This window comes from Palaemon carinicauda, chromosome 2 (assembly GCF_036898095.1).
Source record: "Palaemon carinicauda isolate YSFRI2023 chromosome 2, ASM3689809v2, whole genome shotgun sequence".
Lineage (NCBI taxonomy): Eukaryota > Metazoa > Arthropoda > Malacostraca > Decapoda > Palaemonidae > Palaemon > Palaemon carinicauda.
Genome location: NC_090726.1, coordinates 109,171,795 through 109,190,981, shown reverse-complemented (window position 1 = coordinate 109,190,981; position 19,187 = coordinate 109,171,795). Strand labels below are relative to the sequence as shown.

Sequence of the window (19,187 nt, the reverse complement as noted above, 5' to 3'; positions counted from 1 at the left end):
TTTCGGTCTCGGCGGTGAAAGGCTATCGCTCAGCCTTAAGCCTGGCCTTCAGGATGAAAGGATTGGATATTTCTTCCTCGCTGGAACTTTCCTTGCTCATACGAAGCTACGAACTTACCTGCCCTCAGTCGGAAGTGAGATCGCCTCTATGGAACGTGGTTCGGGTTCTCAGGGCTCTTAAGAGACCTCCATTCGAACCATTACGCCAGGCGTCTGATCGTCACCTGACTTGGAAGATGGTGTTCCTGCTCGCTCTGGCTTCAGCCAAGCGTGTCAGTGAACTTCATGGTCTCTTGTACGACGTTGCCCATTCATGGGGATGGGGGGAGGTAACGTTCAGGTTCGTCCCCGAGTTTGTTGCTAAGACTCAAAATCCTGGAGTTCCGGACCCATGGTTCGACTCCAGGGTTTCGAGTCTTCGTTCTGTAACAGATGACCCAGACCATCTCCTACTATGCCCAGTAAGGAGTCTGAGGCGTTATCTTAAAAAGAACAGCTGCAGTTCGTCCTCGCGTGCAAGCCCTGTTTGTGAGCACAGGAAGGACGAAGAGGAGGGTCACCAAGAATAACATTTCAGCTTGGATTCGAAGGGTCATCCATCATGCCCTGAATCCAGACCCTCCTCCGTCACGTCGCCCTAGAACACACGATGTCAGAGGCATTACAACGTCCCTGGCATTCAAGAGAAACTTCTCTGTGACATAGGTGCTACAAGCTGGGGTCTGGAAGCGTCATACGACCTTCACAGCCCACTACCTGCAGAACGTGACCCACAGGAGCGTTGATACATTCTCTATCGGCCCTGTGGTGGCTGCACAACAGCTGGTCTAACCTCAGGCTCCTTAATGGACAGGTAGCAGAAGGTTGAGGGCATTGTTACCCGGTTTTAGACTGCATGAATGAAAAAGTATGTCTGGCCCTTACTCTTTTCTTCATCCTCCCCTCTCTTGGGGAAAGCAGCATCCTGGGTTCTCTGCATAGCTAACCTCAAACCACTGCAGGTAAACCATGCTTCCTTGTGTTCCTATTATTAATATAATACTGTCGCGTCCCCCATACCCTGACGAGGTGGTATTGGGAACGTCCTAACCTAGATTTCCATCTAAAGGACTTCAGGTCAACGTCCTAGGACAAGTCCCACTTCTTTCCTTCACACACAAGCTTATGTAGGCCGCACGTTCCTTGCAGAGCAAGGAATTTGCGAGGTGCAGGTACTCCTTTTCTCGAGTGCTGCTCAGTCGGATTCTTGAAGCTGGGACTTTCCACCCTACCTAAGTGTTAAGTCACCCCAAGTAAATAGTGTGGTTTGTATTTCGGTTATGGAACAAATGACAAATTGGGAGATAATTTGTATTTTTCCTAACCATACAAACCTTAGCTATTTACACATATTTGCCCGCCAGCCCTGTCCCCCGTGAAGTCCTACCTCTAAGCGAAGTGAGTCGGTTCACCGGTGTGTGAGTGGGGAGGGGTAGCTAGCTACCCCTCCCCTACCCCCTCGCTAACTAGCGAGAGGGTAGTTAAACCTCGTTAAAAATCTAATGGCTCGTCATTTCAGCTACGCCGAAAGTAATACCCCATGTAAATAGCTAAGGTTTGTATGGTTAGGAAAAATACAAATTATCTCCGAATTTGTCTTGTTATACTGATTCAACTACCCGATCAGGAAGATCCTTCTACAACGTGGTCACAGCTGAAATAAAACTTCTAGAGTACTGTGTAGTATTGAGCATCATGATGGAGAAGGCCTGACTATTAGAATTAACTGTATACCTAGTATTATGAACAGGATGGAACTGTCCGGGAATTTCTAAATGTAAAGGATGGTCAGAATTATAAAAAATCTTATGTAACATGCATAATGAACTAATTGAACAATAGTGCCAGAGATTACTTGTGAATGTCTTAATCCATATAAATCTTATTATGTTTTATAAGTTAATGAATTCCTACTTCATTTACTTTCAATATTTTATCACTGATCACAATTGTAACACTGATATCTGTAAACATGATGAAACCTTACAAGATTTATTATATTCTTATTTTATTCCTTATTTTCTCTATCATTTCCACAAATAACTATTTTCATGTCTTAGAGGACAGGACTGCTCAAAACTCCGTATGAGCATAGAGATGTCCTCTGCTGAAGAAATGGCTATTCCTTTTAAGTAAAAAATTTGGCTCAGGGCCGAGTGATTCCCTCTTTCCGCCGAAAGGGAGCAGTTTTTCCATGCGGAGGTAGAACAAAAAATTGGCGATTAGAGGAATAGGGGCTCGGAGTGGAGACCCCTTTTACGTTACCAACCACAAAAGATGGCCCATTTGGCCTGGTAGACCACTGTCGAGGGTTTTTGAAGGTATCCAGACATCTGACACACGCTTTCTCGAGAAAAGACACTTTATTATTATTATTATTATTATTATTATCATTATTATAATTATTTTTATTATTATTATTATTATAATTATTATTATTATTACTTGCTAAGCTACATCACTAGTTGGAAAAGCAGGATGCTATAAGCCCAGGGGCTCCAACAGGGAAAATAGCCCAGTGAGGAAAGGAAACAAGGAAACATAAAATACTTTAAGAAGAGTAACATTAAAATAAAAATCTCCTATACATAAACTATAAAAACTTTAACAAAACAGGAGGAAGAGAAATAAGATAGAATACTGTAGTGTGCTCGAGTGTACCCTTTGAGAGAAGATGCTGTATAACCTCCGTGAGTGAAGTTTAACTGTCTTTAGAGGTAAATATCAACTGATATACTCCATGGAATCTTCATAATATTTTGAAAAGCTGGCTAAAAAAGTTGTTAGAAAATGCTGTACTCTACAGTATAAGGATTGAAAATAAAAAGTCATGGATGGATTTTCAAAGAAAATAAGTACAGTTAGACAAAATTGGAAATAGCTGATTAACCAACTCAAAAATGCTGGGCATCTCTACTAATACTTCGAAATTGAAGGCTTTATCCACTTAATTGAAATTAAAGTCTTATGCATTTTAATGTCCAGTTGTTAATGAATTTCACATTATTTACAGAAATTAGAGCTCACGACTTTAGAAATATTTGTGAAAATTATTTTAAAGTATTTTTACGAAATATAAATGTTTTACTATGATCTTGGCTACTAAGAGTTTCAAGATTAACTGATTATTGTAAGTTGTTCAAGTCCAGTGTTTCCTTGAGTCATGATGCGTACATTACTGCCGTATTAATTAACTGTAAACATAAATAGAATTTTACATCTAACAATGACACATTATGAGCATGGGTATTATAGTACAGTATACTGTACTGTATATTTATTGAAAAAATGTAGTAGCCAATGTTTGAAATAAAAAGAATTACTCATATGTCGTAATTGTGAGTGATTAGAATACTTTTAGCAGATTGGATCTTCTATGGTTTCGAATGGGCTTCCTGCAATGTATTTATTATAAATTAAATCTTTTGTAGATGCCCTTGAATTCCCTATTACAGTCATCAGAAGTCAAAACATCTATAAGCTACCTTAGTCCTGATGATGCTCAAAATAGTGATGGAAGCAATACATCTGCCGAACCTTCACCAAAATGCAGCGGGAAAAGTCCTCGGTTGAATGCTTCAGAGTATCTCAGAAAGCTGACTAAGGTGAGTTCAGATAACCATAGGTTTCCTGAATACTATTGCGTCTGTAATGAATTTCTATTTGAAATGTATTGACCCTTATTTTCTTTTATAAACCAAAGGTTTTCATTTATATATAGCTCTGCTATTATTCTGTTAAGAAGGTTATGGATACTGAGAAAATTGTCACTCATTCTAAAATTATTTCAAATTATCTTGCCCAATATTCATATGACATAAGCCTGAAGGGGCCTGACTCGCAATGTTTGGAATTTTGGAAATTCAGTTGTTCCGTAGCTGGAATACAAACCTTAGATATTTAATAGGAGTATTTCTTTTGGCGTAGCTGAAATGACGAGCCATTAATTTTTAAGGAAGGTTTACCACCCACACCGCTAGTTAGCGGGGGTAGGGGAGGGTGACTTGCTAACACCCCCCCCCCCCCCCCTCACACACCTGTGCTTGAGCTCACTTTGCTCTCGGCTTGAATGGTGGTCGGACGTGTCCGCTCTCCTCCTCACCGTCATTTGGCAGCCATTTAATTGCTTTTGTCTTTTCTTTTTCTAGTTCTGTATATGCGAAGTTGGCTTTTGCGATCATGCGCACCTGCCCTGGGTTTCCCAACTGCCCCTGTGGAACATTCATGTCGGCGGTCGAGACTGATCCTTACGCCCTTTGTCCTTCTTGTAGGGGCCAAAGGTGTGATAGCAACAACAGGTGTAGGGAGTGGTCTACTTCCCAGTGGGAGAGGTTTTCGCGACGACGGAAGAAGTCCAAACAGGATATTTCTCCTTCAAAGGTTTCTTCGAAAGGAGAAAAACCCAAGGCCCTTTCTTCCGTTGCCCTAACCTCCTCCGAAGCTCCCATTCGGTTGGTCTCTTTCGAGAGACCGTCGAATGGTAGCGTAGACCTATGTATTATTTACCTACTTCGGGACTCGAGAGATGACGTTGCTTCCACTAGCGAAGCAGCACCACTCTCCCCCCCGCTGTCAAGCAATCGTTGTCATCGTCAGAGGTTGATCCTCTGTCTCTTGTCGACGTTGTGGTGTCAGAGGTATCCAATGCAGTATCACCCTTCACCTCTGCCTCTCCAAACTTTATGGTAGCTGACGGCTTAGTTTCTCCTGTTCCTGTTCAACCTACGAGGGAGAAACTAAGTCCATCGTCAGTCTCTCCTGCTAGTGTTTCTCCCCCTCGAGGTAGTTCACTTACAGAGACTTGTGACGGGCCGAGAGAAGGTTGTGACTCAAAGACAGGCTGAAAGCAACTGATTGAGTTTATTATAGAACACTCCTTTATACAGTGAGCCCTCGCTACTTCGTAGTTCGACCATCGCGGATTCACGACTTCACAGACTTTTTTCATTAAATATGGCATCCGATTTCATCAGCAAACCACTATTTTTTGGGGAACACATAATTTTATTCTAGAAAATTGCGACTCTTTAAATAGTTAATTGCACATTAAGAAAGCATGTACTTTTGTTTTTAAATTTCGGGTATGTTTTAAAAATCGAGTACAGTATTGTTGACTTTTTTTTTTTTTACTTTTGGCTGTGATCAGATCAGCTGACGTCTAGCTGCCGGTCTCAAGAATATGCGCGTACGAAGTATTGTTTATACCATTTCTTGACTTATTCAAACCATCTATACAGTTGATATTACATAAGCACCAATACCTATCATATTTTTTTGTTTATTACATTTAAAATAACTCTCTCTCTCTCTCTCTCTCTCTCTCTCTCTCTCTCTCTCTCTCTCTCTCTCTCTCTCTCTCTCTCTCTGTGGGCTACTTTTCACTACCTCTCATTCCTTACCTCTATCTCACTAACAAATGAAATCTTTGTTGCTTCACAAAGTTTCATTTATATTGAAAATCAATCATGATTCAATTTTCCTTACTTTCTCCAAACTCGCACTATGTCACATCGAACGTTATAGCGGTAACTTAATTGTTCGACAACTTTAAAAATCGGCCTAGTACTTGCTTCTTCTCTTACTTTTTTTTTTTTTTTAGATGGTTTCATAATTGAGGGGGGTACAAGTTGACTTATAACTGAAGTTAGGAAAAGTATTTTGGATATGGAATGGAGAATCATCTTTAGTAACAGTTTAGAATTATCGTAAATTGTCATTCAGTCATTAGCGGCAGTATGTTATTGTTGATTAAACGCCAAAAAAAAGGAAAAAAAATGTTTTCCTGCTTTGCTACGTATGTAGGATTTTATATAGATACGGTAAATAATATTTGTAATAACATATTTACTAAAAGCTTTTGATATCAATATTTATCACTTTCATCATGCGCGTTTAATGCCTTCGTTTGTTTATTACGATCAAAGACGGAGCGTACAGTAAACGGATGGAAGGTTTCCGTTTCAGGCGGCATCATAAAGAAAAACATTATATAAATGGCATTCATTTCATTTATTTGGAAGTCCTAAGAAAAATTAAGTAAAACATTGGTAATAACAAAATCAACATACAGTATACTGTAATCAATACTTGGTAAGATTGCTGTCGATGCAAAAACTAACCTATACTGTACACAGATGTGTAAATGCGTCTGTTTCTTCATTATGATCAGAGATAAACGTAAACAAAACATTGGTTGTCATTTTTTATCGTGCTTTTTGGCGTGTTTAGGAAACGCATGATATAAAATCGCCTTTAATATTTGTGCCTGTTTTAGTTTAGGGTACTGTAGCACATGCATTAAGTGTTCTGTACATTAAAGGGTAGTTTGTTAACAGTACTACGTAAAGGGAAGGTTTTAAAAGTCTGAATATACATGTTGAATAAATACGTAAATATGGTGTCCCTACTTCGCGATAAACGAGGGTTCACTGTATACAAAAGCTCAAGGCAACAAGAAATTTAATGTTCAAAATCGACACCGTTACCTGTGAGAAAAACAAACATGTTTATTCAGGCTCTTTTTAGTGCGAGGGAAGAGCGAAGATACAAGTATAATATATACACAAAATGAACTATGTACGATCGTGTGACACACGGTTGGTACATGGTTCCCCCCCTAAAAATGACATACTGTACATGTTAAATAGGGCGCCTTGATCTAGAGAGGCTAACTGTAGGCGGGTCATCTGGCAGGAGATAAGCAGGCTTCAGACGATCAATGGAGACCCAGTCTTCTTTGCCATGAAAGTTTAGTAGGAATGCTTTCGGACTGCGTCGGATCACAAGGAAAGGGCTTGTGTAAGGGGGCGTTAGCGGTGGCTTGCTAGTGTCGTTGCTCAGGAAGACGTGCGTTGCAGAGTGCAAGTCTGTCGGTATTATACGTGATGCTTCGCTGGGGGCATGTAAGTCTGGCGGCATGGAGTAAATTTTCCCACGACGCGACGTATGCACTGGAGGTCGTCGGAGGAGGTTGTAGAAGGAAATAATTCGGCAGGGACGACCAACGGGTCGCCATACGCCATTTCAGCTGCCGAGACATAGAGGGCATTTTTAGGAGTGGTGCTTAGTCCCAGGAGGACCCAGGGAAGCTGAGTAAACCAGTTGGAATCCTTGCATCGGGACATCAAAGCTGCTTTGAGGGTGCGATGAAAACGTTCAACCATTCTATTGGCAGTGGGGTTGTAGGCCGTTGTCTGATGTAGGGTGATACCCAGGAGATTCGCTAATGATGTCCACAATTGAGAGGTGAAAGTGGTACCCCTGTCAGAAGTAATATGCTCAGGGATACCAAATCTTGCAATCCATCCTGAGAGTAAGGCAGATGTACATGAGGCAGACATTGCAGTTTCCATGGGAATAGCTTCAGGCCAACGAGTGGAGCGGTTGATGACAACAAACAGGTAACGATGTCCTTGTGATATGGGTAGGGGGCCTACAACTTCGACGTGGATGTGTGCGAAACGTCGCTGAGGTTGAGGAAAGGTGCCCACTCCTGAATCTGTGTGTCGATGTAATTTGGAAGTTTGGCAAGAAGTACAGGCGCGTACCCAATCCTGAGCATCCTTAAAAATGCCGTGCCAAATGAACTTCGTCTTCAACAGCTGTGCGGTAGAACGGCACGAGGGATGTGAAAGGCCGTGAATGAAATCAAACACCTGCCGGCGCAAGGGAGCAGGAATCCAAGGTCGCGGTGCACCAGTACTGACGTCACAGAGGAGGGTGGTGTTGGAGTCTTCGAGGGGGAAGTCTTCCCAACGGAGGGACGTGCAGGATGTCTTACATGCTTGATACTCTGGATCATGTCGTTGGGGTTCAGCCAGGACGTTGTAATCCAATCCCAGTTGAACGGCAGCCAACGTGTTTCTTGACAAGGCATCGGCAACGGGATTCATTTTCCCAGGGACGTATTGAAGGGTGCAATTGTATTCAGCCACGGCGGAGAGATGTCGGCGTTGACGGGCGGACCAGGCGTCAGACTGTCGAGTGAAGGCGTGCACCAGAGGCATGTGGTCCGTGCGAATGACGAAGGGCGTACCTTCTAAGAAATGGTGAAAGTGACGGACAGCCAAGTGCACCGCCAGCAATTCTCGATCGAAGGTAGAATAACCCGATTCTGCCTTGGACAGTTTTCTGCTGAAGAAGGCCAATGGCCGGGGTGAGCCGTTGACCACCTGCTCGAGTACTGCACCAATAGCGACGTCACTGGCATCGGTGGAGAGTAGAGGGGCATGTGGGATAGGAAAAGTGAGAGCCGCAGCGGTTGATAGGGCCTTCTTTGCATTGCAGAAGGCTGCATCTTGAAGGGGACCCCACTTCAGGTCCTTTGGCTTGCCCTTGAGGGAGGCGTAGAGGGGAGCAAGAGTGGCGGCAATGGCTGGCAGAAAACGGTGATAATAGTTGATCATGCCCAAGAATTCCTGCAGAGCTTTGACGGTCGAGGGTGCCGGGAAGTCCTGAACGGCTGCTACCTTCTCAGGGAGGGGATGGACTCCTTCAGGAGTGATGCGGCGCCCTAAGAACGACACTTCGTTGGCGCCAAAGGTACACTTGTCGTACCGGACTACAAGGCCGTTTTGTTGCAGGCGGTCGAGCAGGATGCTTAGGTGATGGAGGTGTTCCTCTTTTGAGGAGAACACAAGTATGTCGTCCACATAACATATACAGAAAGGGAGGTCCCCTAAGATGCTATCTATGAGACGTTGAAACCTGGCCCCAGCATTACGAAGGCCAACACAGGAGTAATTGAAGGTGTATGTACTAAACGGAGTGGTGATGGCAGTCTTGGAGATGTGTTCTGGGTTCATAGGCACCTGATATTACCCCTTCAGGAGGTTGAGCGTAGAGAAAACCTTCTCTTTGTGCAGGTAGGAGGTCACGTCGGCGATGTTTGGGAGGGGCTAGTGATCCGGTTCTGGTTGCATGTTCAGGTGCCTGTAATCCCCGCACAGACGGAGGGAGCCGTCGTTCTTCAGAACGATGTGTAAGGGTGACGACCATGGGCTGGAGGCCTTTTGGCAAAGGCCCATTTCCTCCATTTCGGTGAACGTCTGTATGGCAGCTGCCAATCGTTCCTGTTCCAGACATCTGAATTTTGCAAAGACTGGGGATCCCGTCGTCTTGATATGGTGATAAATACCGTGCTTGGCAGTGGCTGTGGGCGTTTGGCGAAGTTCTGGATGGAAAACTTCCGGGTACGACAGGAGGAGGTGGGCGTAGGCATCCGTGGGTGCGCTAATGTGGAGAGCGAGGTTGGAGGGGTCGGGTTGAAGAGGTGTCGACAAGTATGAGTCTGCGTTGACCAATCGTCGGTGGGCGACATCGACCAGAAGGTGGAAATGAGAGAGGAAATCTGTACCGAGGATTGGCAATGTGACGTCAGCAACAAGAAACTTCCAATTAAATTTACCGTTTCCGAACGATAATGTGAGGTTCTCGTAACCGTAGGTGGGTATGGCAGATCCGTAGGCAGCTACCAAGCGGACGTTGGCAGACGTAGGCAGACTACGTCGTGTCCTGAAGAGTTTCCTTGGCAAAAGAGAACGACAAGCACTCGTGTCCACCAAAAATCGCACGCCCGTTCCTGCATCATGTAAAAAGAAAAGATTAGAAGCACGGGAGGCCACCACAACGAGCGATGTCCTACTTACACACTTTTTGGCCACTGACAATCCTTGGCACATTTCTTCGTGGTTGCCCCGAATCTGAAGTGGTAGTAGCAAAACTGCAGCGGATGGGAGGTAGTAAGTGGCTGTATAAGTCTTTGGTTGGGGCGCGAGCGAGTGGTGGGTGGCTTTGTCACTGCTTCGGCACGTCACGGGGTAGGCGTGTATGTCCTACGGCATTCACGTCAGCTTCGGTTGACGTTGAATAGGCGTCCTCTTCGTCAGGGGTGGAGGCGTTGATGGAGGTCTTGAAGTGGCTGTCCATAAGGGCATCGGCTTTGGTCATCAAGTCCTTTATGGGTAAACTATCGTCATCGGGTATGGCAGCGCGTACAGGTTTGGGCAAACGGCGTATCCAAAGGGCACGAAGTAGGTTCACCTCACGAGGAAAGCCGTCTGCAGCAGGTTGCAGGCGAGCAATACTGGTCATTTCCCTGAGGGCTAGCGAAGCCCTTTGGTCCCCCAATGGTTGTTGAGAGAGCTGAAAAAGCTTTGCTATACGGGCGGCTGGCGACGGCGAGTACTGCTTCAGAAGGTATGTTTTGAGGGCGTCATACGCTATTGGGGTGTTTCCTTGTTCACAAAGCCAGTCGGATATTTCTGGGAAGGTGTCCTCGGGTATCGCTGCGAGAACATAATCTGCTTTGGTGGTTGAGCGAGTCACGCCCTTTTTGCGAAACTGAACTTCTGCACTCTGAAACCAAGCAAACGCCTCTCCGCTGGCGAATGATGAAAGTTCCAATGGGGCAGCCGCAGCGCCAACTTCCGTAGAGTCTGCCATAGTACCAACGATGGAGGGGCGAGGGGGTGTGGAAGGCGGGAGTAGCGAGTCGACTTCCGGGGTCACCAATGTGATGGGCCAAGAGAAGGTTGTGACTCAAGAATAGGATGTAAGCAACTGAGTGAGTTTATTATAGAACACTCTCCTTTATATACAAAAGCTCAACAAGAAATTTCTTGTTCAAAATCGACATCGTTACCGGTGAGAAAAACAGATGTTTATTGTGGCTCTTTTTAGTGCGAGGGAAGAGCGAAGATACAAGCATAATATATACACAAAATGAACTATATACGATCGTGTGACACGCGGTTGGTACAGACTTCTCTTCGGAGGACTGCAGAAGGTCAGCTTGCTGATCCAAAGGCCCGCAGAGGGCGCATTCGTCGGAAGGATCGCCTTCCTCTTCGCCTTAGAGGCCTTCCTTCACCTGTGGTGAGGAGGCGCCTCTTTGGTTCAACATCTTCAATGCAGTCCACCGCAGAGGAGCCTCGAGACCAATCATCTATCACTGCTCCAGCACTGGTCCTGGACCTTTCTGCAGATCGTTCGCAATCTCCTTCAGTGGAAGGTCGTCCTTTTAAAGGACTCGTCGACCTTCCATCCGACAGACCTACCGACCTGCCGTCACCATTTCTATGTGGGCCCAACAAGACTCCACCTAAGCACGCTATTGCGCGCCAACCACATACGCGCTACGCTCCTACGAGGCCTGACGAACACTCTTTAGTAGCTCGTCAGGCCCCATCACTAAACCCTAACTCAGGGCAACAAGGGCGTATGCGCCAGCACGCGCATACGCTCCAACAGGAGCATAGCTCTATCACGCACTATGCGTGCCCTCATGCGTATATGCGCCCATGTTCTCCTGCGCGCCCTGCGCTTACACACCAACATTCTCCTGCGCGGCCTGCGCTTACACGCCAACATTCTCCTATGCGCCCGCGCCCAGCTACGCGCCATTAACCTTCTGCGTAATGACGCTCTCTCGCCCGCCATCAGTCTCCTGCCCGCGCGCATACGCACCCAACATCCAACTCTCCTGCGTGGCATACTGCGCATCATCATACGCGCCAGGAAAAACCTGTGCGCCAACGATCTACTGAAAGTAATATTTCTGGGAAGTCAGCAATGCTGGCTTCTCCCACGCGCCAACCAGTCCCATCGCGCCAGTGCTCACCTGCGCGCCAGCCTTCTCCCGCACGCATCCACAAGGATGCGCGCCATCATTCTCTCGCGAGCAAATACTCTCCCGCACGCATGCTCCAACAGTCTCCCACACGCGCGCCTGTGTGCCAACAGTCTCCCGCGCGCGAGCCCCGACATTCTCCCTCGCGCGAGCCCGGACATTCTCCCTCGCGCGAGCCCGGACATTCTCCCTCGCGCGAGCCCGGACATTCTCCCTCGCGCGAGCCCGGACATTCTCCCGCGCGCGCGAGCCCGGACATTCTCCCGCGCGCGCGAGCCCGGACATTCTCCCGCGCGCGCGAGCCCGGACATTCTCCCGCGCGCGCGAGCCCGGACATTCTCCCGCGCGCGCGAGCCCGGACATTCTCCCGCGCGCGCGAGCCCGGACATTCTCCCGCGCGCGCGAGCCCGGACATTCTCCCGCGCCCGCGAGCCCGGACATTCTCCCGCGCCCGCGAGCCCGGACATTCTCCCGCGCCCGCGAGCCCGGACATTCTCCCGCGCCCGCGAGCCCGGACATTCTCCCGCGCCCGCGAGCCCGGACATTCTCCCGCGCCCGCGAGCCCGGACATTCTCCCGCGCCCGCGAGCCCGGACATTCTCCCGCGCCCGCGAGCCCGGACATTCTCCCGCGCCCGCGAGCCCGGACATTCTCCCGCGCCCGCGAGCCCGGACATTCTCCCGCGCCCGCGAGCCCGGACATTCTCCCGCGCCCGCGAGCCCGGACATTCTCCCGCGCCCGCGAGCCCGGACATTCTCCCGCGCCCGCGAGCCCGGACATTCTCCCGCGCCCGCGAGCCCGGACATTCTCCCGCGCCCGCGAGCCCGGACATTCTCCCGCGCCCGCGAGCCCGGACATTCTCCCGCGCCCGCGAGCCCGGACATTCTCCCGCGCCCGCGAGCCCGGACATTCTCCCGCGCCCGCGAGCCCGGACATTCTCCCGCGCCCGCGAGCCCGGACATTCTCCCGCGCCCGCGAGCCCGGACATTCTCCCGCGCCCGCGAGCCCGGACATTCTCCCGCGCCCGCGAGCCCGGACATTCTCCCGCGCCCGCGAGCCCGGACATTCTCCCGCGCCCGCGAGCCCGGACATTCTCCCGCGCCCGCGAGCCCGGACATTCTCCCGCGCCCGCGAGCCCGGACATTCTCCCGCGCCCGCGAGCCCGGACATTCTCCCGCGCCCGCGAGCCCGGACATTCTCCCGCGCCCGCGAGCCCGGACATTCTCCCGCGCCCGCGAGCCCGGACATTCTCCCGCGCCCGCGAGCCCGGACATTCTCCCGCGCCCGCGAGCCCGGACATTCTCCCGCGCCCGCGAGCCCGGACATTCTCCCGCGCCCGCGAGCCCGGACATTCTCCCGCGCCCGCGAGCCCGGACATTCTCCCGCGCCCGCGAGCCCGGACATTCTCCCGCGCCCGCGAGCCCGGACATTCTCCCGCGCGCGCGAGCCCGGACATTCTCCCGCGCGCGCGCGAGCCCCCCATTGAAAGGGAACTGGAGGTCAGGGGGAAAGAACTCCAGATTGTCCAAGGGGTGGGTACCCAAGCCTTCCAGAGTTAGAGTGCCGTCCATTTAAGGAGCATGACGAGCAAACCGCCAAGGATTGTTCTTGTCGAACGGCGGTAGCTTGGAGGTGTCAGGGCCTACAACCGGAGCTGATAAGACTCGCCACCACGTCTTTTAGCTCCGTCATGACGGCGGAGTGCTTCTCCAACTTAGAATCTACCACCTCATTGACTAGAGACAAGGTGATTGGGGGTTCCAAGGAGCCAACCGCAGCTGAAGCCTTGGCTTTAGCGGACTTACTCCTCTGTCCTTTAGAAGGAGGAGGAGTCTTCGACATCACAGGGATGTCAGGAGCTGAGGAAGGTCCGGTGACCGGTGATATGGTTGATGGCGAAGCTGAAGTAATAGGTTTGGGTTTCTTTTTCTTTACTGGCTTAACCTTGGGGCGGACCGACATGGTGGCGTCCCAAGGAGAAGCCGCAGGCTTGTCAAAGCCGAGGAAGGAAGAGGTAGAGGAACGAGTAGGGGATAGGAAAGAATCTGCCAGGTCCTCCACACCACCTACCTGCTCATCCATAGTTTCAACGTGGATGTCGAGAGCGGAGACGTCCCCAGAAAGCTGATGCTCGTCTTCTGCGGGCAGGGCGGCCCGGAGAACGTCAATCAGAGGTGTCGCCAGGTCAGTTGGTACGGCGGCCAAGGGAGAACCCGGGAAGAGCCGGGATGCCATGTCTCCGTCCAGCAGGTAGGGGCAGCCTTGAGGGGCGTTCCGTCCGAAGCCAGATACCCGGGTCCGGAGGCTGGTTCTAGCCGCTCGGAGGCTGGTTCTGGCCGCTTTGAGGGAATCCTCGTCAGCCTGAAAGAGGGGGTAACGTTAGAACGAACTAAGCGGATAAGCTATCAGCAGAAGAAAAACAGATTCAAGTTAAGATTAGTTAAGAATAACTGCAATCGTCCACAATGTAGAAATCTCAAAACAACAAAAACAGAATGAGTGTACAATTGAGAAATCTTACCTCATCATTGAGGAGAAGCGACGAAAGCTCATAGCAGAGCCTGCAAGTCTCGGGAAACCAGACCATATACGCGGTCTGGCCAGCTTCCCGTGCGAAGGAGATCGCACAGTGGGTGTGCGACCTGCAGACGTCGTGGTCTACCGGATCGGTGAATGTAGCCGCACAACCCTTGGTGGCACACCGAACTTTCTGTAATATAAAGAATCACATAAGTACAAGAACTCCCGGAGGCTCTAACTTTACCTAAGGGTTAGAAATATGCTTAACAGTAGAGCTTAACCTAAATGCAGAGCTAAGGTTAAAAACGGGGTTCTATATGAGAGTGTATTAATGGGTTCGAGATCATATAGGGAGCCGGAGCTCCGCTGTAATTACTGTATCGAGAATATTAAGTAAAAGAAAGGAAAACTCCTACGGACGCCGGAGCGCCTTATGTGAGAATTCACGGGGAGCCGGAGCTCTTAAGTAATTACCGTAAAATATAATGAAAGTAGGCATAGTGGCTAAAACTGGAATCTCCGTAGTGCGTCGGTGTCGCGGGGTGGGGGGTGGGGGGGATGGCCCTGGGTTGGTTGAAAAATATGTATATATATATTTAAAGGATCTCCGGTAGGCGGAGAGTCTCGGGGGGAGGGGGGGGGGGCGGAGAATATAAGTTTTGTCGTGTAACGAAGCTGAAGCCGGAGTCAAGGTGCTGGGGACCAACGAGGGGAGGGTTCCCAGTCGAAGGGGAGCACCGGAGTGATAGGAAGTAATGAGTTCCCAGCTCAGTACGTTATCGGAAAACTCTGAGGGAGTTCCGGAATAATGGGGTCCAGACCCAATGCCCAGGCCGGAGCGGGGAGTAAGGTGGGACTAATGGTGAGGGGGAACAACATGGCGGCTCGAGAGCAGGCCAAACTAACCTAAATACGTAACTCTGACACGACAGGACCAAGGAATCACTAGCCTATAGAAAGAACAAAGTAACCTGGTAAAATAATACAATATACAACTAAATAAGTGAAACTGTCTATCATAATCCCAGAAGGGAGGAGATAGAGAGGGGGAGTAACCGAATCTGTGAGGAAAATATTCCGAAGCATTGATGACACAGAAAACGGGTGAAACAGAAAATGGGAACTCCAGCCTCTCACTCTCAAGGTTACTAAGATCGATCTAAATTATAAACAAACCCAAAAATACGAAACATATGTCCGTCAAACAGATACAAATATGCCACGAAGAATAGCGAAAAGGGAAATGGAACCCTGAACGGATAATTACGATGAAAAAACTCGTAAAGAGCTAATGCCGACCCAATGGGAAGGGTACTAAACTATAATAAAACCCCGAACGCTATTCTTCGTTAACATTAATACGGACTCAAAAGCGACATAAGTACTTAAAAGTAACAGCGGTTCCAATAATGGCACCTGGCCAATAATCTAACTTAAGATTAAAAAGAACCTAGCATGACAAAAAGACCCCGAGGGCAAGTAAACAAGCGAAACCAATGGCCGCGTAAGATGCGGGCCGGCATCAAGCCGACACACTAAAACACTCGCAATAAGAAAATAAGGCGTACAAGTCCGGGTCAAAAATAATGTCAAAACAATCTATGGTACTTAACATTGGTGCAGGTGGAAGGAGAGCTTTAGCCATTGCGAAGATATCCAAAAATAAGCGAAAACACAAGCACAAAACAACAGAGGAAGGGTCGCTGATGAGTCCAAAAAGAAGGATGTGTAAATGGCGCTCGAGTCGGGCGTCGGTGGTGTGGATCAGGTGAGTTCGGTTAGTGCCGCTGTAGCGGCTCATCCCTTATTGATGAAGGATTTATCTAAATGGAAGACGACCTGTGAATAGTGGTTTTCACACGCCCTATCTTTATACACGACGCCCTTGGGTGCTCGCGCGAGGGTAGTAACCTCTGCATTCCATGCTTTAACTTTCTCTGGTATATTTGGAAGTATTTATATCAGAAAAGTGATAAGAAGGACCTTTTCACCGGGCGTCGCAGGTATCTCCCCAGAAATAGATTTTTCCTTCGTCAAAATCCCTTTTCTAGGCTAAACCATGTCATGCGCATATAATATGAAAAGTAATGGACCAAGAACACTACCCTGAGGAACACAGTATCACATTGCTATACTCACTATGGTGCCCATCAACAACAACTTTTTGAGATCTATTACTTGAAAATTCAATAATAATGCTAAGAAACAACCCACCCACTCCCAACTGATTGATTTTGAAAACAAGGACCTCAGGATTAACGGTCAAAGGCAGCACTAAAATCAAGGCCAATCATACAAACTTCCTGGCCACAATCAAGATTTCTGTACAGCATTGGACTTTATGAGATGGGCATCATATGCTCCTAGGCCTTTACAAAAACCAAATTGCAAACTAGGGAATAGATGATTACCTTCAGCAAACCTATTAAGACGTTTTGCCAGAAAACGTTCAAAAACTAATATGGGAGTTATGGAAATGGGGCAGTAATCAGTTGGAATTGAGTTACCACTAACACATCTACATAGAGGAGTAACATTACCAGTTCTCCAACAAGTGCTAAAAGCTCCTCTTCTTGCTAACTTGCGCAAAATAACAGATAACTTTGGAGCTAAGAAATCTGCAGTCTTTATGAAAAACAAAGGAAAAAATCATTTGGGTCTACACATCCATAAGCATCAAGGTCCATCAAGAGAGCTTTAATTTAACGAGATCCAAAAGCTAAACTAGTTAGTTTAGCCTCGGGTAAACAGGGATGAGGAAGTTCAAGTTTCTCATTACTCTGTTTACTGTCAGACACATCAGCCAAAAGGGCTGCATTTTCCTTTGGACAGTGAGTGACTGAGCAATCTCCTTCTTCTTCTTCTTCTTCTTCTTCTTCTTCTTCTTCTTCTTCTTCTTCTTCTTCTTTGTCTACATCTTTTCCCACTTCTATGTGGGGTCGATGTTTCTGGTCAGCTTTCTCCATCTACCTCTGTCCCACACCTCATCACCAGTTAATCCCTTTGATTGAAGGTCATCCTTGATACAGTCCATCCACCTTTGCTTTGGTCTCCCTCTCCTTCTCGTTCCATGTACCTCCATTTCCATCACTCTCCTCCCAATATACTGTTCATCTCTTCTCATGACCTGACCGTATCACCTCAGTCTACTTTTTCTTAGATCTTATCTGATAGTTTTCTAACTCCTGTGGTACCCCTAATTACTTCATTCCGTATCTCATCTCTTCTTGTCACCCCACACATCCATCTCAACATTCTCATCTCTGCCACATCCATCTTCTTCTCTTCTGTAAGTGAGCCCTCGTTTATCGCGGTAGATAGGTTCCAGACCCGACCGCGATAGGTGAAAATCCGCGAAGTAGTGACACCATATTTACGTATTTATTTAACATGTATATTCAGACTTTTAAAACCTTCCCTTGTACGTAGTACTGTTAACAAACTACCCTTTAATGTACAGAACACTTAATGCATGTACTATAGTACCCTAAACTAAAACAGGTACAAATATTAAAGGCGATTTTATATCATGCGTTTCCCAAACACGCCAAAAAGCACGATAAAAAATGGCAACCAATGTTTTGTTTACGTTTATCTCTGATCATAATGAAGAAACAAACGCATTTACACATCTGTGTACAGTATAGGTTAGTTTTTGCATCGACAGCAATCTTACCAAGTATTGATTACAGTATACTGTATGTTGATTTTGTTATTACCAATGTTTTACTTAATTTTTCTAAGGACTTTCAAATGAAATGTTTTTCTTTATGATGACGCCGCCTGAAACGGCGGCGTCATAAAGTACGCCCAGTAAACAAACGAAGGCATTTAACACGCATGATGAAAGTGATAAATAATGATATTACAGTAAAAGCTTTTAGAAAATATGTTATTACAAATATTATTTACCGTATCTATATAAAATCATATATATGTAGCAAAGCAGGAAAACAATTTACGTGAGAGAGAGAGAGAGAGAGAGAGAGAGAGAGAGAGAGAGAGAGAGAGAGTGTGTGTGTGTGTTGTTTTACATACGTAAATGTAAATTTTAAACAAAAAAAATATGATAGGTTATAACATGTATATTCAGACTTTCAAAACCTTCCCTTTAACTTAATATCATACTGTCTGGACGTAACTGTAAGATCTTGAATATTTGCATGAAGACCACGAATATCGCAATATAGTAGACGACAATCTAGGACGTACTGGTCCCGGATTTTGCTCAATGTCTCCAGACAGCATAAGAATTAATTGTAATGAAAAATAGACATCATACTTGAAAACTAGATTAACAAGAATTACTGTATAGCACAAACAGTATGTACAGAAATATAAATAAAGTGATTGATCAAACCCATAGACTATAGAAAAAAGTTCAGAAAAACTGGTCAACATGGAGGAGCCGATACACCATGCAAGGCTAAATACCCTCCAGGATAGTCACTTCAACTGAAGGGAGGACAGTAGGGATGGTTTTGAGAAGAAAAAGAATCGGATAAGGAAAAGACAACCTCTTGATAAACCACCAGGCATCCATGGCCCTTCTATTAACCCTGCCCAACACACCATTTCAAAAAAACAAGAGGAAGAGAAAAAAGAAATAAGAATAGTGTGCCCAAGTGTACCATTAAGCAAGAGAACTCTAACACAAGACAGTGGAAGACCATGGTACAGAGGCTATGGCGCTACCCAAGACTAGAGAACAATGGTTTGATTTTGGAGTGTCCTCCTAGAAGAGCTGCTTACCATAGCTAAAGTTTCTTCTACCCTTACCATGATTAAAGTACACTGAAAAATTACAGTACAGTAATTAGCCCCTTGAGCGAAGAAGTGCTACCTCAATGTTGTCAGGTATATGAGGAAAGACGAGAATCTGTAAAGAATAGGCGAGACTATTTAGTGTATGTGTAGGCAAAGAAAAAATGAGCCATAACTAGAGAGAGGGATCCATTGCATTACTCTCTGGCCAGTCAAAGGATCCAATAACTCTAGTG

General features: G+C 47.1%; 1 protein-coding gene across 3 annotated transcripts in view; it reads left to right on the top strand.

Annotated features, from left to right (window-relative positions):
• Window positions 1-19,187, top strand: part of LOC137626247 (uncharacterized) — a 382,723-nt gene that overhangs the window by 8,370 nt on the left and 355,166 nt on the right. For 2 of the 3 annotated variants that reach the window (XM_068357322.1, XM_068357330.1), the window contains exon 2: window positions 3,495-3,644. The exons of the other annotated variant lie outside the window; for it this stretch is intronic. In XM_068357322.1, the coding sequence (XP_068213423.1) occupies window positions 3,495-3,644 (150 nt within the window). The remainder of the gene's footprint in view (window positions 1-3,494; window positions 3,645-19,187) is intronic. 3 annotated transcript variants of the gene reach the window in all.